The sequence below is a fragment of the Castor canadensis genome, chromosome X (genome assembly GCF_047511655.1).
Source record: "Castor canadensis chromosome X, mCasCan1.hap1v2, whole genome shotgun sequence".
NCBI classification, from domain to species: Eukaryota; Metazoa; Chordata; class Mammalia; order Rodentia; family Castoridae; genus Castor; species Castor canadensis.
The window spans coordinates 20,207,623-20,226,805 of NC_133405.1; the positions used below are offsets into that span (position 1 = coordinate 20,207,623).

General features: G+C 41.0%; 1 protein-coding gene across 1 annotated transcript; it reads right to left on the bottom strand.

Annotated features, from left to right (window-relative positions):
- Window positions 1-7,334: 7,334 nt before the first annotated feature.
- On the bottom strand, window positions 7,335-18,944 carry LOC109679918 (zinc finger protein 75D-like). Its single transcript, XM_020154963.2, is given in 8 exon segments — window positions 7,335-8,204; window positions 13,745-13,871; window positions 14,188-14,279; window positions 14,998-15,084; window positions 15,087-15,138; window positions 15,140-15,190; window positions 16,391-16,922; window positions 18,642-18,944. Coding segments are annotated over 7 exon segments (1,518 nt in total). The 5' UTR covers window positions 16,799-16,922; window positions 18,642-18,944; the 3' UTR covers window positions 7,335-7,503.
- Between the last annotated feature and the right edge of the window lie 239 nt (window positions 18,945-19,183).

Genomic DNA, 19,183 nt, shown 5'->3' on the forward strand with positions numbered 1-19,183 from the left:
CCAAGTCAGCACCTTCGTTTTCAACTGCTGTCTTTCTCAACTGTACTAAAATAGATTTGTGTTATGTCCCTAAATGTATAATGTATTATTCAGAAACTCATACACCTGCCGCCAAGATGTAGGGTCTACGTTTCCTGCTAATGGGTTACACCAGAAGTGATGCTGTGTAAATTCTGAGGCAAGATACTAGAAGACCACTTGGTTTCCATTTTGTTCATGGTAAGGGGGGAGATTTTGTGCCCCATTTAAACAGTCTGCATCTACATTAATTTGATGCCAGTTCTGCCTATCTGTGTGCTTTTGTATACTTTGGAGGTAGGTCTGTGCTGTGTTTACGTCTTCTTTGGCTCAAGAATCCTATTTGACTTTCAAAATTAAACCCATCCTGGTTTGGAAACCTTGCATATTTGTTTCTCTACAGGCACAATCTGCTTTTTTTTTTTTTTGTGGTACTGGAGGTGGAACTCAGGGTCTCACAGGTTCTGCCACTTGAGCCATACCTCCAGCCAGGCACAATCTGCTTTTAAAGATGACAGTCTGACTTTTACAAGGTATTTATTTAAGCAGGTGGAAATTTTACTTCATATCCAGTAGAATATATGTTAAGGTATTTCAATGTCCAAGTAACTTAATGAATAAATAAATCAACAAACAAAACAATTTCCTATTAGTTTTGTTATTTTGGAGAACTCTAATACAGAAAGTAAATTGCAATTTATGAAAAGATCATTTATACTATAGTTCAGCCAATCAGTAAAATAGGGCTAATTTTAAAAAATAGAGAAAAAAGTAGCTACTTACAAATTATGAAAAAGCATGATAAAGTTAGCAAAAATAAAGAAAGGTCTGCATGTGCCTATGTCCAGGTCTGCTGGTGTGTTTTTATGGCTAGCTCATAAGTGCAGGCAGTCTAAAGATGCCCATGAAGCAGCAGGCTTCAGGCTTAAGTGAATATGATGGTACCCTGTATTCTGAGGACTGGAGGCTCAGCCAGCCTACTCAAGAGGGGTCATCTCTTGGTGATCCTTCTTGGGCACAGATCACAGATAAGAAATGACCAAATCATGAAATGCTCAGGCAAAACTGACCAAACAACACTCACAGCAATCATTTTCTAGTGATATAATACCTTTTGCCTCTAAACCTCTACCTTGCAAAAGTGTGCGTTATTTTTCTGTTGAGCTGAAAGATGGGAAGGTTTTAGAAGCTGTGAAGAAACAGGCCTCAAAAAGGAATTTTCATAGCCTTGCTTCTCTCTGATGAGATTTGTACAAAAGGGAAAGGGAAAGGTGTGAGGGTGTGTGTTCACACCACAGCCTTCGGAGCTGCTCCCTCACTAGCTTGCAGGACACAGGCAGCTTCATGAGGCCCTGAAGCATGGGTAGGACATGGACAGGAACCAGGGTACCCTCGGGACAGAGTCCTCCTCAGGATTACTTAGTTCTTCTTGTTTCCTCTGCCTTGGTTGCCCTTTTTCAGATCAGTCTCAGCAGTTCCTTCTGATAATATCTTTTAGGGCCTGGTGTCATCTTTTCTTTGCATAGCTCAAATATATAAATGTAGCAACAACTTGAACAGTAAAACACCAGTCATCCTTGCTGAATTGGTCCCTCTTCAGAAGAGTTTAGAACTAACTCACCTGTTTCACTTGCCTTTATCCAACTCCAGCTCTAGCCGTGACTGACAATGGGTGTCTCCATTTCTACTTGGCATTGTGCCACCCAAATGAGTCCTGAGATGAACTGCTATCTTCCAGAGTTGGAAATCTGAGCACTACTGGAATTTTATAATGGGCTAAATGAACTTTTTGTAATTCTTCAATGTTTTACTTTCTCCATTGCACCGTAAACTTTGTAAGGTCAATACACCATAGGCACGCAGTGGAAAAGACGAGCCCTTCTGACACAGATGGATGTCCATCTAAGTGTTGATTTTGAAACCAGACGAAGTGGCTCATGCTGTAATCCTAGCTGCTTGGGAGACTGAGATCAAGAAGATTGCAGTTCAACACTAGCCTGGATAAAAATAGTGACACATCATCTTGAACACAAAGGTGGGTGTGGTGGCACACACCTCTCACCCCAGCTATGTGGGAAGTATAAATAGGATTGCAGAGAACCTATTTGAAAAATACCTAAAGCAAAAAGGGCTGGGGACATGGCTCAAGTGGTAGAGCACCCGCTTAGCGATCACAGGGCCCTGAGTTCAAAACCCCAGTACCGCCAATAAAAAATGTTAATTTTGCATCAGGGAGAGACTTTCTCCATGAAAATAAAACAGATGAGGTTAAGCTATGAGAAAAGAAAAAAAAACCTATTACTGCTAGTTTCCTTTCTTTTTTCCTTATTTTACTCAATAATGAGTGTAAGTGCAAGTTCTGCCCACTTTCCATGGGGCCACAGACTGACCTCTTCTCTGGCACTGTTGAGTTATACAAAATGTGATTTGTCAAGAGACCTTTTTGAGTTGAATATATTGGATTCTCTCCAAACAGAGTACAGCGAAGTCTAAGCCTTCATTATTATGCTCTGAAAACTTGTAAAGTAGATGAGAATGTAGACTCCTCTACATATTAAAAGTAATGTTACAAGTGACTCCTAGCATTTGTAAACTGTTAGCAATTAAAGTATGACCCCATAGCTTTGAATGTGATCTCAAAAGCCAGTGAATAGGACAAATGTGACTTTGCCTCAGAGAGGCAGAAACCAAGACTAAATCTTGCTCAAGGTTTTGAAGGTCAGCAGGAGAAACGAATGCGTAGTGTCCACTTGAAAGCTCCTTTGGCTCCTGGGAGATGGTAAATTCTAGGGCAATGCAGCAAGGCAGGTAAGAGTGGGAGAAGGTGGGCGGTTGAAGACCAGGGAGCAAAGGAGAGCTTCCCTCACGGTTTCACTCAGGTCAGTGTTAGAAAGAAGAATGTATGTAACCAAGGATATGAAAATAGATTTCTTTAAATCTTCATGCCAAGAATCCTCAGACAGTTTTTGTTCACTCTGAAGAGCAAGTGACTCTTAGTTTGAAGACCTAGCTGACTAAGTAAAGGAGCCCTTCAGTGCCCAGGATACTGCTGATCTGCTGAAGGGGCCAAAGACCTCAGAAGTGATGACCCACCCAAAACTGCTAGAGGGAGCCCCTATTTTTTAAGAGCACTTTGGACAGGCCTGAGCAACAGTGCTGTCTCCTTCATAGCACCCATTGTCAAGTGCACCTCTGAGGCACTGGATGGATCCAGCTCCTGACCGTCTCCAGAATGAGGCAAGAATTAGGAGTGTTCAGAGAAATGCAAACCTCCCTGGCAGAGGGAGGTTTCCCTGCTACATCGTTTCAGGCTTCTGTGTAACCTGTGCCAGGGCCAGTTTCCAGAGGAGACAGTGTGCTGGGCAGGCTGAGTCACAAAGGGCCAGCAGGCAGCTAGGATGTTTGAAAAGACACAGAGATGCTTTCTAAGTGTTTTGGTCAGTTCCACCCCAGTTTTAAGGTCCTTACAATGTAACCAGCTTCATGAGTGGTGACTGATGTGCCACATGGCAAAGGTGCTGGTGCAGGAGTGTGTCCTGGGTTTCATACTCAGGGACAGCCAGGGCCCCCATACACCCACCAGTCAGAGCACATCAAGGGCACAAAGCTTGCTGGCCTGGAGACAGATACAGAGTGAGATTAGGGAGATAAGCACTGGGAGGCTCAAAATTGTTCAAACGCATGGAGATTTGGTACCCGCATATAAAATTTGTGCATATCTGCCAACTACATGAGAACAAGGTGAAAATTAAATTTACCTTTAAACAGGCTCACATGTTTAAGGAGTTTATATAGATAATCCAGCATTTGGCCTGCCTTTGAAAGGGTTACTCAGCTTTTAAGACAACTTCTGCTCAGAGAAAGGATACAAGGGATGTTCTAAGACAGTAGTTCTCACTGTGGGCTGATGGAGTAGCAGTACAGGTGAGATCTTGTCAGAAAGGTCAATTTTGGGGCTAGGCCATGGCATGAGTGGTAAAGCACCTGACTAGCACGCTCAATGCACTGAGTTCAAGCCCTAGTACTGCAAAACAAAAAAATGTCAGTTTTTTGGCCTACTGAAGTAGAAACTCTGGGGGTTCTGTGGGTTGGACTCAATAATTAGTATTATACAAAATCTGGCTTTTAACTGCTATTGTAAGAGAAAAGGACAGTCAATACAGAGTTGAGCTTAGGGGGAAGGCTACAAGGAGAAAATGGGATATGAAGTTGCAGGACATGTTTGGACAGGTTGAGAGGCAATATTGGAGGCTTTGGCAAAGCATAAACAAAGGCAGATTAACAGTCAAGTTCAGCATGAGGCCTACTGAGCTAGAAAAGGTTGGCTATCATGTGAGGAAATGTGAAAGACCTGAGGCCAAACTAGGGAACAAGACTTGAAAGATAGGGGAACTGAGGAGCTATTGAAGCTTTGAGAAAAATGATATTGTGACCATGGTGTTTGAGAAAAATTGATGTCCATGAGACCACACAGGGACAAGAAGTATTTCTGGAGGACATGGCACTTCCTGGTAACAGAGCAGGTTCAAGAGTCGAACCTCTAGTGGGGATATCCTGAGAGGATGACAGATTTAAAGCCCTCCAAGAACAACAGCAAAAAATCCCAGACCATCCTAAGAAGGGGTCCCTGGCTTTATAAAAGACAGCCAACAGACTGCCTTCAACATGGTGAATGTCACCAAAATAGGGCCCTTATACTCTTGTTACTAGAATGGGGAGCAAAGTAAAGAAGAAAAGTCAGAATCAGTCCGTTTATGAAAGCTGAGGGCCTCCTAGGTAGATATATGGGTACTACCGAAAAAGACAACACCCCCAGGCACAAGAGCTGATGCTATTGAACTTAAGCTTCTTTTGAAGTGTTTGCTGCAGCCTTCTGGTTGGAGTAAGTTCTTTCCTTGCCTTCAAGTCTCACACAGAGATACCCTAAGCCTGAGGGGGATAGGAGGACTCTTCCTAGCTCATCCTATCTACTACAGCCCTAAATCCCAACCTTGGAGCAGAATTACTTCCAGAAGCTGACCTGGTCTCCTTCCTGCCCCCCTTTTCCAGGGTTGCCCATATCTGAGGGTAATATGGTCTCTCTGTTCCTCTCAACCATGGCGCCTTCCTTTTCCCTTCAAGAGTTCATGATCACTAATCCTTGAGAGTTTTCCTGACTCCCTGTCTCTTCTTCCTCCTTGGAAAGGTGAGGGCTGAATGAGAGTGAAGGCTGTATGGGTGACGGGGTCCTGCAAGACTGTCAGAGGACTGAAAGGAAAGAACAGGTATTGATGAGTCATCTAGGAGCCCTGACTTCTAAATCTTGTCCAGAACGTTGGGAGTGTATACTTCTTCCTGGAGCACTTATACTCAAATGATGGTGACCTTGATTTTATTCCTGTTTCTGCCCCGATACATTTAAACACAATGACTTCCTGACACTTGACTCAGTAATTGATCTCTCAAGCAGGATCCACATTTCCTGATCATGATCACTTCTGGGAATGCCTATGTAAATGAGGACCTGAAAGATGATCTTTGAAGTGAATATATATTGCAACAGGGTTGTCAGCTTTGTGAAAATGGGAATGCCCTTTTGCTGACCCACTTTCAGGGACTAAGCTGACTCTTGTGAGAAACATCAACTACTACTCTACTGACATAGTACTTCCTTGAGTTTTTTAGTTATTCTGTTCTGAAAGCTATATTAATAAATGAATGTCATTTGAATGGTGGTGTGATATCAGTTATCCAAAATGCAAACAAACATGGATTCACACAAAGAAAGTGGAGCCCTCTGTAAGAAGTTGAATTTTCCCTTCATAATTCCAAGTGCACAATCTCAGATGGTTCTGGAACAATGATGAGATGGTTAGCTTCCAAACTTTGGGAAATATACTGGGATTCTTTCCTCTCAGGTCACTTCATCCTCTTGGCTCATGTCTTTCATTCTTTTGTGGCTATTCTATGAAGTCACCTCTTTCCTCTTTCAAGTTTATTATCTTGAGGATGTATCCAATAGCCTAAATACTGCCCACAAAAGCTCCATCCCTAAACAAAACCTCCCTTCCATTCAGGCATCTTAAATTGGGGGTTTATAGTATCTTTCTCTGTTATTAATGAGTAGTATAGCTAGTTGACTGTTTAATGCTGACTAAATAGGAGAATCTCCAGAGGAAGACCATACCAGATGGCCATCCTTCCAACCATCACTAACAGGCCTAAAAGACAGCTGGAAATGATGGAAAACACATTAAGTAAGCTTAAAAGCTAGACTAACATACAAAGTTTATTTTCTTTTCTAAATAACTAGGTGAGAGATGAATGACACATGTTCCAAGTGTTTATGGAACACCTACTGGGGCCAGTCACCGTGTGCTTACATGTGTGCCTCATTTAATTCTCACAGCAGCTCTGAGGTTGGAATTATCATCCCCATTTTACAAATCTGAATACAATTTCAGAAAAGGTCTCTCAGTAGAAAAAAATACCTGACAGCATCCATTCCAAAAAAGTCATTTCTGGTCAGTTTGATGTCAAAGGAGTTTTCTTTAACATTTACATGTAATATGAAACATGTAATTTCCATTAGAGAATAAATTTTTATGAAATACTAAATAAATATACAAAAGCCTTGGCCAACATAAAAAACTAGGCTCTGGAATAGATACACTTTGTCTTCCAACTTCCTCTGCTATCACATTACCTAGGCCAATGGAGAAGCAAAACCAACATCAGAAAGAAGTTGTTATCTTGGCCTGGATCACAACTCTAAGTAACTCCCTTACTTTGCTTAGATATTTTTGGAAGTTTCTTTCTAGTGTCAGATGTATACTAAAGCTAAGAGGCCATATGGTTCTCCTTGCCATTATTAGTAAGTTTAATGCTCAGACATCTCTGAGGAACATTCAGGTGTATAGGGTTAAGGTTGAGCAGCCATAAAAATGGATCTTCATGTAGGTTTAGGACAAGTATGGCCTCAATACTCAGGAGAAAGACAATTAGAATGGGGATATTTTTTCCTGGACAAATATTGAATCTTCTTGTCCTGCATCAGAGTAAATTTCCCTGAGCCTTGGACTTGGTTGTCCATGGAGACAGAATCATAGCTCTCAAAATTGTCCCAAGAAGATAAGTAATTATGAGTTTTCTTCAGGAGGTCTGAAATACTATTTTCCATCTTTCATAAGAAAGAATAAAGAAAGAAAGTAGGACCCATGGCCAAAATACATTTTCCGAGCACCTAATAACTGAAGAACATATGTCACTGAGGATGGGGAAGCTCTGAGTAAACAGATAAATACATACACATAGATAGCTATAGATATATCTGACACTCACATTTTTATTCTTTTATTTATAAAGTATCCATTATTTATCAGTGCCAGGCACTGAAGATACAATACTCAATAAGAAAGGCAGTATAGATTCTGTTAATAACAGATTCTTATTACCGGGCACCACATACTTTTGTTTCACGGCTGTCATTCCATATGGTGACTTTCCTCAGACTGGGGACACTGAATGTGCTTCTCTTTTCCTGTGGAGTTTCTGGTGTCTAAGAAGGCTTGACCGCCTGCTAAAGTTTCTCCTGCACATACTACAAGTATAAGGCTGCTCACCTGTGTGGGTTCTCTGGTGTTTAATAAGGTGGGAATTTTGAATGAATCTTTTGCCACATTCATGACACTTAAAGGGCTTCTCTCCTGTGTGAATTCTTTGGTGTGTGTGTAGATTTGTGTTATGACTGAAGCTTTTCCCACACCATGAGCATCTATATGGTTTTATTCCTTGGTGTGCCATGAAGTGCTTATTAAGATCTGAACTCCATCTAAATCGCCTATCACATTGTTGACATTTATAGGGTTTCTCTTCAGTGTGAATTCTCTGGTGCTTAATAAGATCAGAGCTAACTCTGAAGCTTTTCCCACATTCCTGACATTTAAAAGGTTTTTCTCCTGTGTGGCTTTTCCTGTGGCGTTTTGGAAGCTCTTGTGTATAGCTTGAAACTAACTTTCTTTTCTTTCTTGGAAAAGCTCGACCCTGTTTCTGTACCCCATGTGTATCACCATGATTTTCCTTGCTCACTGTTTTCTGGCCAACTTTGATTCTTGTCTTCTTTGATACTTTGAATCCTGGTGCTTGTATTTCTGATGCAGAAACAGATTTGGGTTGATCATTTCCAGCGTCATTTTTGAGCTTTAACCCTGTTAGAATAAACAAAAGAATCAATCATCTGTTTCCCAGAGCAAGAAAACTACAGAAATGGAAGGAAAAGACAATAATGATTGCTTTGTGAAAAAAAATACAGCAACAAGTGATTCCTGGTCCAGTCTGAAATAAATGGTGTAGATCAACTTTTCCCTGATTCTCCCTGCTAGACACATGAGACCAAATGTAATACAAGAAACAACCAAAATAATATTCTAAAAAGTGAAAGGAGGCAAACTAGTTTGAAATCCAGGAATGGAAGAAAAACAGCAAAATATCTTATATTCCAACATGCAGATGCAACAGATAACTCAGATATAGGGTTTTCTAGCCCTCAAAATATCAACAGAAGGCTGCCTGGATAATTATGTTCCTGCCCTAGAGTGAATGGGAAATCTTCCGATGGCATCAGGTAAACCAGATACAACTGGCAAAGAGTATCAGCTTGGATCTGTGAACAGTAAGCAGCCAAGAGAAGTACTTGCCTTCCATAGTAGGCTGGAGACTACTCAACCCTAACTGAGAGATATAAAGGTATATGAACAGAACTGGCAAGAGAGAGCTGACCACAGTAAGAGAAATGAAGAAGACTCCTCTTTAATATCATAAACACAAGACTCTTTCCCTCTGATAGGAGACATGAAAGTGAAGAGATTAAACTAGCAAGGGAGACTCAGCCACAACAAGTGGCCTGACCTAGGAAGCCTCTTCATTCCCTTGAGTCTGAGCCATCCTTTGCCCAATGAGAGACATCCTGGCCTAAGGAAATGTTTTCCACACCCTCAGATAGCATCAGCCAGGACCCATGGTAGCCCCAGTAGTATCAGAGAAACCAGGAAGACCAAGTTAACAACATAAAGTCTCAAAAAATTGTAAGTTTACTCCATAAAAGTAATAAAGAGCTGGCATGCTAAACTGAAACAGGGTGACTACCTGCTAAAATATTTAAATATGACCTACACTCTCCTAACTTAATAGATAAAATAATCATGATAAAAAAATCATTCATTGACCAAGAGCCAAGCAAATCAGAACTTGAGTGACGTAGGGAAAGCTAAGAAAACATTTAATCAAACTAGAAATCAAAACCAGAAACAGGAAAATGAAAACATGTGGAAATGGGATAAAACACTTCTAAGTAATCCATGGTTCAAAGAAAAAAGACTCAAAGGAAATTTAAAAATATTGAAATTAAGATATATCAAAATATATGGAATGAAGTTAAAAAAGTTGCAACTGGTTACAACAGAAAAAAAGGAAAGGTCTCAAATCAATAATCTAAGTTCCTACCTCAAGAAACTAGAAAAAAGGAAAATAAGTCCAAAGCAAGTTGAAAAGAAGAATAAAGATGAGAGTGAAAATTATAATGAAAAAGCTTTGTTCTTCAAAAAGTTAATAAAATTTATAAATCTATCAAATAAAGAGAAGACACAAATAATCAATATCATAAATAAAATAAGACTGAGCGTGGTGGTGCCTACCTTTAATTCCAGTACTCAGGAAGCTGAGGCAGGAGGATGGTGAGTTCAAGGCCAGCCTGGATTACATATTAGTTCTGGGCCAGCCTGAGCTATAAATAGCAAGACCTTATCTCAAAAAAAAAAAAGAATTTAAAGGTATATCATAACATATTCTTCAGAAATTATCAAGATTATGAAGGAATACTATGAATTTTATGTTCATAAATTTAAAGTTAGCAAAATGCACAAATTTCTCCAAACCCACAATCAGAATTCAACCAATATGAAATAGATAACCTGAATATTACCATTAAAGAAACTGAATTCATAATTTCAAAGTTATTGTCACTGGAAGATTCTACTATTTAAAGAATTAAAATTGTATGAAATCTCTTCTAGAAAAGAGAAATGGGAGGAATACTACCTGTCATTTGGTAAGACCAAAACCAAACAAAGACAGAATTTAAAAAGAAAACTAAAGACTCACATGTCCCATGAATTTAAATGTAAAATTTAAATTTAAATTACTAACTGAATGTAACAATGTATAAGAATAATTATACACCAGACAATGTGGGATTTATTGCAGGTATGCGAGGCCAGTTCAACATTTGAAGATCAGTCAATATACTCCATTTCAACAAACTAAAGAAGAAAGATCAACTGGGCATGGTCATGCCCATCTATAATCTCAGCACTTGTGAGTCTGAGGCAGGAGGATCACAAGTTCTAGGCTAGCCTGACCTATGCAAAAAGACCCTATTTCAAAAAAAATAAAAAGTATACAGATATTATGCTTCTATGAAATAATACAGAAAAAGTGTTTGATAAAACGCCATATCCATTCATGATAAAACTATTCATAAAGTCAGAAATTATATCAACTTGATACAGAATATCAACAAAAGTCCTAGTTCTAATATCACAGGTAATAGCAAAAGTCTGAATGCTTTCATGCTAAAATTGTGAACAAGGCAACACAGGACTGAAAGTTGGGGCTAACGCAGCAAAGCAAGACAAAAAAAAAGGTATTTGTAGATGATATGATTGCCTATGTAGAAAATATCAAGAAATCGATCCAAAAAACCCCTTAGAAGTAGTAAGTGGAATCCATACAGTCACAAGATACAAGATCAAAACACAAAATCCATGGCAGTCCTATATAAAAACAATGAAAATGAAAAACCTAGGCATACACTCAACAAAAATGTAGAGTGTCGGTACTATGAAAATTACAAAAAGTTGATAAGAAATATCAATAAGACCTAAATAGAGACATACTTGTGTTTGTGGACTGGAAGAATTATAGTGAAGATATAAGTCTCCCCAAACTGACATATATGCTTAATACAATTTCTAGCAACATCTCAACAAAGGTTACTGTAGTCATAGATAAGATTACACTAAAATTTACATGGAAGGAATGGACCCTACAATAGCTACAAAATTCTTTACAAAGAAGAATAAATTGTGAAACATCACTCTGTCTAATAGTTATTAAGGCTTACTGTGTAGTTTCCATAATGAAGAGAGTACAATACTCATAGAAAAATCACTCTGCCCAAAGAGATATTAAGGGTTGTAAATACAGCTACTGTATTTAAGATAGTGCAATATTCCAGAGGGACAGATATCTAGCTCCATGAAATAGAACAGACATACACAAGCTTGCTCAACTTACCTTTCACAAAAAGGCACAAAAGTAACTCAACAAATGATGTTGAAGCACTATACATCCACAGGCAAACAAAGTGAGCCTCAACTTAAACCTCATACATTATATAAAATTAACTCAAAATCAATCATGGACTTAAATGTCAAACATAAAATCCTAAGAGTTTTAGAGGGATCTAGGACATAGTCAGAATTCTAGACTTGACATCAAAACCACAATCTACAACAGGAAGAATCGAATCTCATCAAAATTAAGAATTTTACTCTGGGGAAGTCCCTGGGACAATATGAAGACTGGGAGGAATTAATTGCAAACCATGTACCTGACAAAGCATCAGGATCTAGAATACATAAGGAACTCTCAAAACTTAAGTGTTAAGAAACAAAGTAATTCAATTAAAATACAAGCAAAAGACATATTTCACTGAAGAGAGACTACAGACATGGCAAATAAGCATGTGAAAAGATGTAAAACATCATTATCCATTTAGGGAAATGCAAATCAAAACCGCAACATGGTATCACTGCATTCCTCTTACAATGACTAAAAATATGTGAAAGATACTGGCACTACTTGCCAGTGTTTAACTGGCAAGGATGTGGAAAAACTGGATTACTAATACAGTGCTGTAAAATGGTAAAGCCACCATGGAAAACAGGTTGACAGTTTCTTTATAAATTAAACTGCAATTATCAAAAACATGCAAATACCTTTACAATTACCATTACCCTTGTTCAAGGGTACCATGAACTAGCTCTTGCACCCTTGAAGAATTTATTCCGGAGAAGTGAAAACTCCACACAATAATCTGTACATGAATGTTCACAACAGCTTTATTCAGAATAGCTCCAAACTAGAGACAACAAAGATAGCTTTCTATGAGTGAATATTAAACTACTCAGTAAGGAACAAGCTATTGATGATATACACAGCAACTTAGAAAAATGTCCAGGGAATTATTCTAAATGAAAAAATTAACCCTAAAATGACATACTTTATAATTTCATTCATATAACATTTTTCAAATGGCAAAATTTTAGAAATGTAGAACAGATTAGTGATGGGCACGGGTTAGTGGCAGTGTGGGAGGGAAGGGCAACAGGAGGGTTCCTTGTGCTAATAAAACAGTGCTATGACTATGATCATGAATACATAAATCTATACGTATACACACAAAAAATGAATTCAAGTAAAACTGGGAAAATCTGAATGAAATCAATAGGTTGTATCAATATCAATATCCTGCTTGTGATAAAATACTTTCGTGAAAGTTACCATTACAGGAACCTGGGCAACGTGTACATGGACCTCTTTGTATTACATTTTAAATATGCATGTGAATCTAAAATGATCCCAATAAAAACTTCAATTTAAAAATACAAGCCAGGTGTGTGGTGCCATCCTGTAATCCCAGCACTCAGGAGGCTGAGGCAAGAGGATTGTGAGCTTGAGGCCAGCCTGGGCTATGTAGTGTGACCCTGACTCAAAAAATAAATAAAAGAGCAGAATCTTAAAATGTTAAACCCTTGTAAAAGGTCCCTATTGAAAGTTTATCTTGTGTAATATGTACCTATAGCAGACTCTCAAAGATTGTCCTTGAACTCCTGGAGAAGTTGGGTATAAAACTCTTCTCCTTGCTCTGACTAGACCACTTTAAAGTGAAACAATAATGCTTTGGGAATAAAACTTTGAGGCGATGAACTGCTATCTTAACTCCAGACTACTTTCAGGAAGAGCAAGTGACTTTTATACTTCTTAGATTCCAAATATTTAAGTGGGCAGAATCTTGGATTAACATTTTACACTCCACTGTGGATATGCAAGAAGCTAGGAGCTAACGCTAACAAAGACAGACATAAATGATACAGGGAATGGGAATCCAATGTTACTGAAGGTAGACTTGTTCACAGAAGAAAGCTTAGACTAAGATGGTAAGAATGGGGGACACCCAGACATTTTTGGGAGCTGGGCATGTGGCTCAGTGGCACAGCACTTGCCCAGCATGTATAAGACCCTGGGCTCCATCCCCAGTACCACATAAAATAGAGACCAGGTTGGATTCAAGATATATTTTGAGTGATGAGGATTGGCTGCTAGATCAGCTGTGGAGTATAGCAGAAAGACTGGAGTAAAGGCTGACTAAGAGGTTTCTGGCCTGAGAAGCTGGGTAAATGGTGGTGCCCTTTACTGTGGGGATGGGGGTCTGACAGATTAAGAATTCAATGTAGAATAAGGAAATGAGACATGTGATCCATACCCCAGGTGAGGTGAGTATGCCTTTCCTTTATCCCCACACTATCAAGTTGAGAATAAGCAGCTACTGCAACCCAGTGGTGCTCTCACAGAGGGTACATTTTCAATAAACTGAGAACTTGTACACGAAGGGAAAGAAAATTTTTACCTAGGGAGATGGCAGTGTCATAGTTGTCCTGCATCACATCATTGTAGAGTGTCTTCTGATTAGGGTCTAGTAATTGCCATTCCTCCTCAGAAAAATACACGGCCACATCTTCAAATGTCAACAAACTCTAAAGAAGAGAATGGGCTTAATTCAGTACTTGCCAGTGCAGAAGCTGTCCTATCACCCATGTCTGAATTACATGGTAGGCCAGGTGCCAAAGAAGTTAACAGTAGAAGATTTCTAGAAAGGGAAGTGAGATGGCAGAAAGGAAGGAGCTAAGTGTAAACAGCCTGGGAGGTACCCAACTCCCATTCCCGTTGTTCCAAGCCTAGTTGCCTGGAGAATATATGGGGTTAGCACACCCCAAAACACCTGCTGGGTAGTATGGCAGCAGGAAAAAGCAGAGAAAAGGCTGCCTGAAAAAACTGGAAAGTACAGCTCACCTGGGACTCAGGCAAGGTGAGCTCAGATGCCATCTTCCAGTCTTTGGTGCTTTTCTGCTCAGAAAGGGCTAAAATCTGTGGAGTATACACAGCTGTGGGTGGAAAAGAGCCAGAGAAAATTTCTCCTTTCCTTTCCTGTTTATGAACATCCAAACTTATTTCTAAACAAAGACTACTGGGACATCTTCACAAAAGATGCATCAAAATGACAAGTATGTATGTCCAGAAATGGTCATTTCATGGGAAACAGGGACCAAATAGCCACAACTTATAGAACCAGCTCTCCAGGTCACTAGTTCCTCAGATTTCACAAGGGAAATTAATAAAAAGGAAATTTATTAAGTAGATTAAACCTCATAAAATAAATTGTTTGCTGAGGTGGGCAAGAATTAGAGGTGTTTGGAAATGAAGGACTCAGGACCTATGGCATACAGTAGAAAATGTGGGAGATTTTGGTCTTTTTTTTTTTTGGTGCACAATTTTCTTTACATTCTGCCACTTAACAGCCCATATCTGATTTGTTTCTCCTATAACTTCCAAGGCTGTGGTGGCCCCACCTGTCTCTTGTTCCATCTTCCTCTTTCCTCTCAAATTTCTAAAGAACAGAGACTATGGTATGAATACCGGGGCTCTGTGGTTTGGAAACTTCTGTACCTTAGGTCAACTCTCACATTCACTCACTCACTCCACTCCCATCTGGGAAATATAACTGCCAGCATGGCCGGGCTCCTAGAAAATTCCACAACATTCTAACTGAGTCAATTACTATTACAGCTCCTAGGAGAAGAGAATTATCACGAAGCTCCTCACCTCGTTTATATACAGACTGGGTTTCTTTGTGAGTATGCCAGCCCAGCAGTTCTTGTAGTACCTGGTATGTATTCCAACATTCTTTCTGAACATACCCATTGGTTGGGGCTCTGCTGGCTTCCACTTGAAGCCTGGGGCCACTTGCTGTTCCTCCCAAGAGCACTGCCTCCTTTCCCAGCTCATGGGCTGTGACCTAGAAACAATCCCCATCCTCATTAGCACAGACCTTGTTTTCGTTTTGGGGTGGTGGTGTAGGAAGAAACAAGAGTTGAGTCCAGATTTGGGAGAGTGTGACATAAAGGAAGTAATTTTTAAAAGTCCGAGATATTTATATTCTCATAAAGAACTATACACAGAATCTGGGAAAATTAAGATAAAATGAAAAAAACTGTGATTTTTTTCCAGTCCCTGAACTCAGCAGCCTCCATCCCTGTATACACAGCCACAGCTCAACCCGCTAACCAGGGTTCTCAAACTACCTACATCAGATTGCTTTCTTGACTTGGATCCCTGTCTTAATGAATTTCTATATTCTCATTTTCTCTAAAAGATAAAGAGTTGAATTTTAAAGGTTTTCTTGTCAGCCAGAGTTTTCAATCCTCCTGCATAGCAAAAGAAGGATTTCATGGGAAAAGGGGATGGAATGGAGGAGAAATGGGCTCCAACCTCCCTCCACATGATTTGGTTGCAATAAGACACCAAAAATAAGCTCTTCTCTATATTCCTAAGGTGGGTTCTGGAGGAAAGGCAGTGTGGGGCTATTTCCCAAGGGCATACCATGGTGACCCATTCACTAGAAGCACCAAGGTTAGGCCATTAAGGGAGGACAGTAGAGGGTCTCTTCTCCAGTCCAGGTTGTGTGTTCCCAGTATAGAAATCACTACCCCTCAGCATCCTGATTCCCTTCACTTCTCTGTTGGCATTTTTTTCTCTTTCAGTATCTTTGTTTCCATTTTTGCTTTCTATTTCTTCTCTTCCTTTGCAGTCTCCCCAGAGTTGTTTGATTTATAATTCTGTTTGTTACCTTCTTTCTCTGGTGGTCTGCATGAGTACTATACAGTTTGTGGGTGTTTCCCACTTTGCAACTCTTTCTTGCCTTTTATTTCTATTTCAAGTCTTGTCTCCTCGGCCATGCCAAACTAAGCCCATCACTCTCAATTCATCCTGGCCTCAAAGAGGGAAAAACAGGAAGGACTCTGCCAGGAACTATGAACCCTGTGGACTGACTATTGATGTATGAATTCAGAACACCATGACAGTTTCAGATTCCGTCTTCCTATCCTAAAGGACCAAGAGAAGGATGACTTAAGCCATCTTATTCCCTAACAACCCTACTCAGACATATCCACCTTTATCCTGCTTCACTGTACATATAAGAAATCTTTCTTCTCACCTCATTCTGTGTTCCGCCAGGTTCTCTCTGCAAGCGTTCTACCAGATCCACTGCCTGTTTGATGTTCTGTGGATGATGCTTCTGCACCCAGTTCTGGGTCTCCCTGGGAAGAATGGTCAGGAACTGCTCTAGCACCAACAGTTCCAAGATCTGCTCTTTCGAGTGAATCTCTGGTCTCAGCCACTGATGGCATAATTCCTGAAGTTGGCTGACAGCTTCGAGTGGTCCAGGTACTTCATGATAGCAGAAGCTCCGGAAGTGCTGGCGAGCGCTCTCAGGACGAAGGCTTTCTGTTTGCAGGCCGTATTTCTTACTCTGACTGCAGTTTTCTTTCGTAGATGCTCTAGTCTCCCATACAGCCCCCATGTGGGGGTTCGAGCTTGTATATGCCTGCAGCTTACTCATCATCGTTCGCTCTAGAACAGCTTCACTCTTGTGTGTGACACTCACACCCCCCTGGTGCCACCTCTGACAACTGATGCTCCATCAGTTTTGGTACAAAATCAATGAATGGCTCTTCTCCTCCAGGGCACTGAAAGAGAAAGCAGAAAAACAGTACATGTCAAGAAGAAAGTCACATGACAGATATTCACTTGCTATTTATTATTCAAGAAAAAATGAGCAGAAAAGTTCCTGCTTCCCCTCTAAAGTCAACTGGCAACTATTAGGACACTTATGATCCCAGGATACTCCAGGAGGTACATTTCTCACCCTTTTCTTTGTTGTTCAACATTGAAACAAAGCACAGCACAGACAAAAAAAAATGTCAAACAATGCCCTACCCTTTTGGCTCACTCTTTTTTTGGCTTAACAGCTTAGGAAATGTTGGTGGGTGAGATTATTCAATACTTATACTGTGTGCTTCCTGTCCCACCTTCACAAATAGGGCACATTTGAGCTTCTCTATTTTTTTCTTTGTGGTAATGGGGCTTGAACTCAGGGCATACACCTTGAGCCACTCCATCAGCCCTTTTTTTGTGAAGGGTTTTTTTTTTCATTTTTCTTTTATTATTCATATGTGCATACAAGGCTTGGTTCATTTCTCCCCCCGAAGGGTTTTTTCGAGATAAGGTCTCGCAGAACTATTTGCCTGGGCTGGCTTTGAATGGCAATCTTCCTGATCTCTGCATCCTGAGTAGCTGGGATTACAGGCATGAGCCACCGGCGCCTGGCAGTTTCTCTACATTTTAACAGATCACCCTAGTCTTTCATCTTGTTAGTGAAAAAATAACTTCTATGCCCCTTCATTCTCTCAGGAAGACTGAAGCTTTCATTTCATGAACCATTCAATATTCTTATGTCGACTGTATCAACACTGAGAGGAAAACTGAGACAGCAAGATCAGAGACATAATTAAGGAAAGAGTAACTGAATTTCATCTCTGCAGTTGTCTCCCACTAAGGAAGCAGACTCTCAACATTGAAGGGGGCAGGTCTTTGGAATACTTATAAATGACACTGTGCGTATTCGTACACCTGGGTATTAAATATTTTGTTTAATTTAACTGGGAAGACTTAAAGCTGGCCTTTGTTTACGAGATATCCAAATGCCAGGTCATAAAACAAAGGAGAGAAAGAGAGCTAGTGATGATTAAGGTTCTTATACACAGGAAGGATGTGACGGCATTTCCTCAGTATCTTCAAGGCTGCAGATAGTCTTGACAGCCTGATTTTTCCCAGAGGGGAGCAGCAGAAACAGCAACAAAACACTTTCCTGGGATGCCACGAGTATTCAAAGAAATAACTGGCTCCTTGTTGTTCATCCAGGCTCAGGAGGCAGAGGGGAACTTCCTGGATTTTTGTGTCAGCAGAAGCTAAGGTCTTAAGGCTGAAATGGCCCTTTCTCTAGTATTATGATCATAAGCCAGTGGAAACTGGGAACTTTCTCTGGGTGCAGACGTTACTGCCCCAGTCCCCACCAAGTCTCCCTACGCTCTACATCGACCACGGGGACACACAGCACTTTGCACGTGAGCACCCTACAAGTTTGCGTTCGGACACAGGGTAGAGGGTTACTTCGGAAGGTGAAAAGTGGCTGAAAGAGCTTGGGCCTTGCTGAGGACAGGTCCCACGCGTTCTCCTGCCAACCTGCCACTTGGCTATGCCACTGCGTACAGGAAAACGCTGCGTCCCATTCCCCGCCCCCACTCCCCGCCACGCCGCAGCCCCAAAGGCTGTGACCGGCAGGAATGGCCGGTATCTTTCAGGGGCCTCCTAACCCAAACTAAAGGGAGAGCCGGCTGCCCCATTACCTGCAGTCAACTCTGGCTTCCGCGGACGCCACTTTCCTTTTCCTCCGCTGGACAGGGAAGTCGCCACGCCTCCCCACGGCTCTGTCAAACGAAACTCCGCTCCTGCGCCGCTCGGGCCGGGGCAAGGGTGGCGGTGACGTCAAGACAGCGCGCGACGCCTGGCGAGCGAAGCTCCAAGATTCGAGAGGCGCAGGGGCCTTGAAAGATCACTTCTCTCCCCGATTCCTCTACCTCCCCAAGACCTCACCCCAACTTGCCATTGTTTCGCGGTCTGGGGATCGAACCCCAACCGGAAAAGGAAAGATGCGTTTCCGGTGGCTTTGTGACAGCCACGCCCAGCCATCTCCCTCCGTCTACTTAAGAAGTGTCAGCCTAGCGGAGTCAGGGAACTGTCCAGTGAACTCTTCCAATTCCGGAGGAACCGGCCTCCTGCTCCGATTTGGCACTGGATGCAAGAGTTAATGCCACAGAGTCCCCAGGCTTGGTGGAAGCCTAGAGGAGACTCGCAAACGGTTCGTCGCCTGGGTGCGACATAGCCTGCA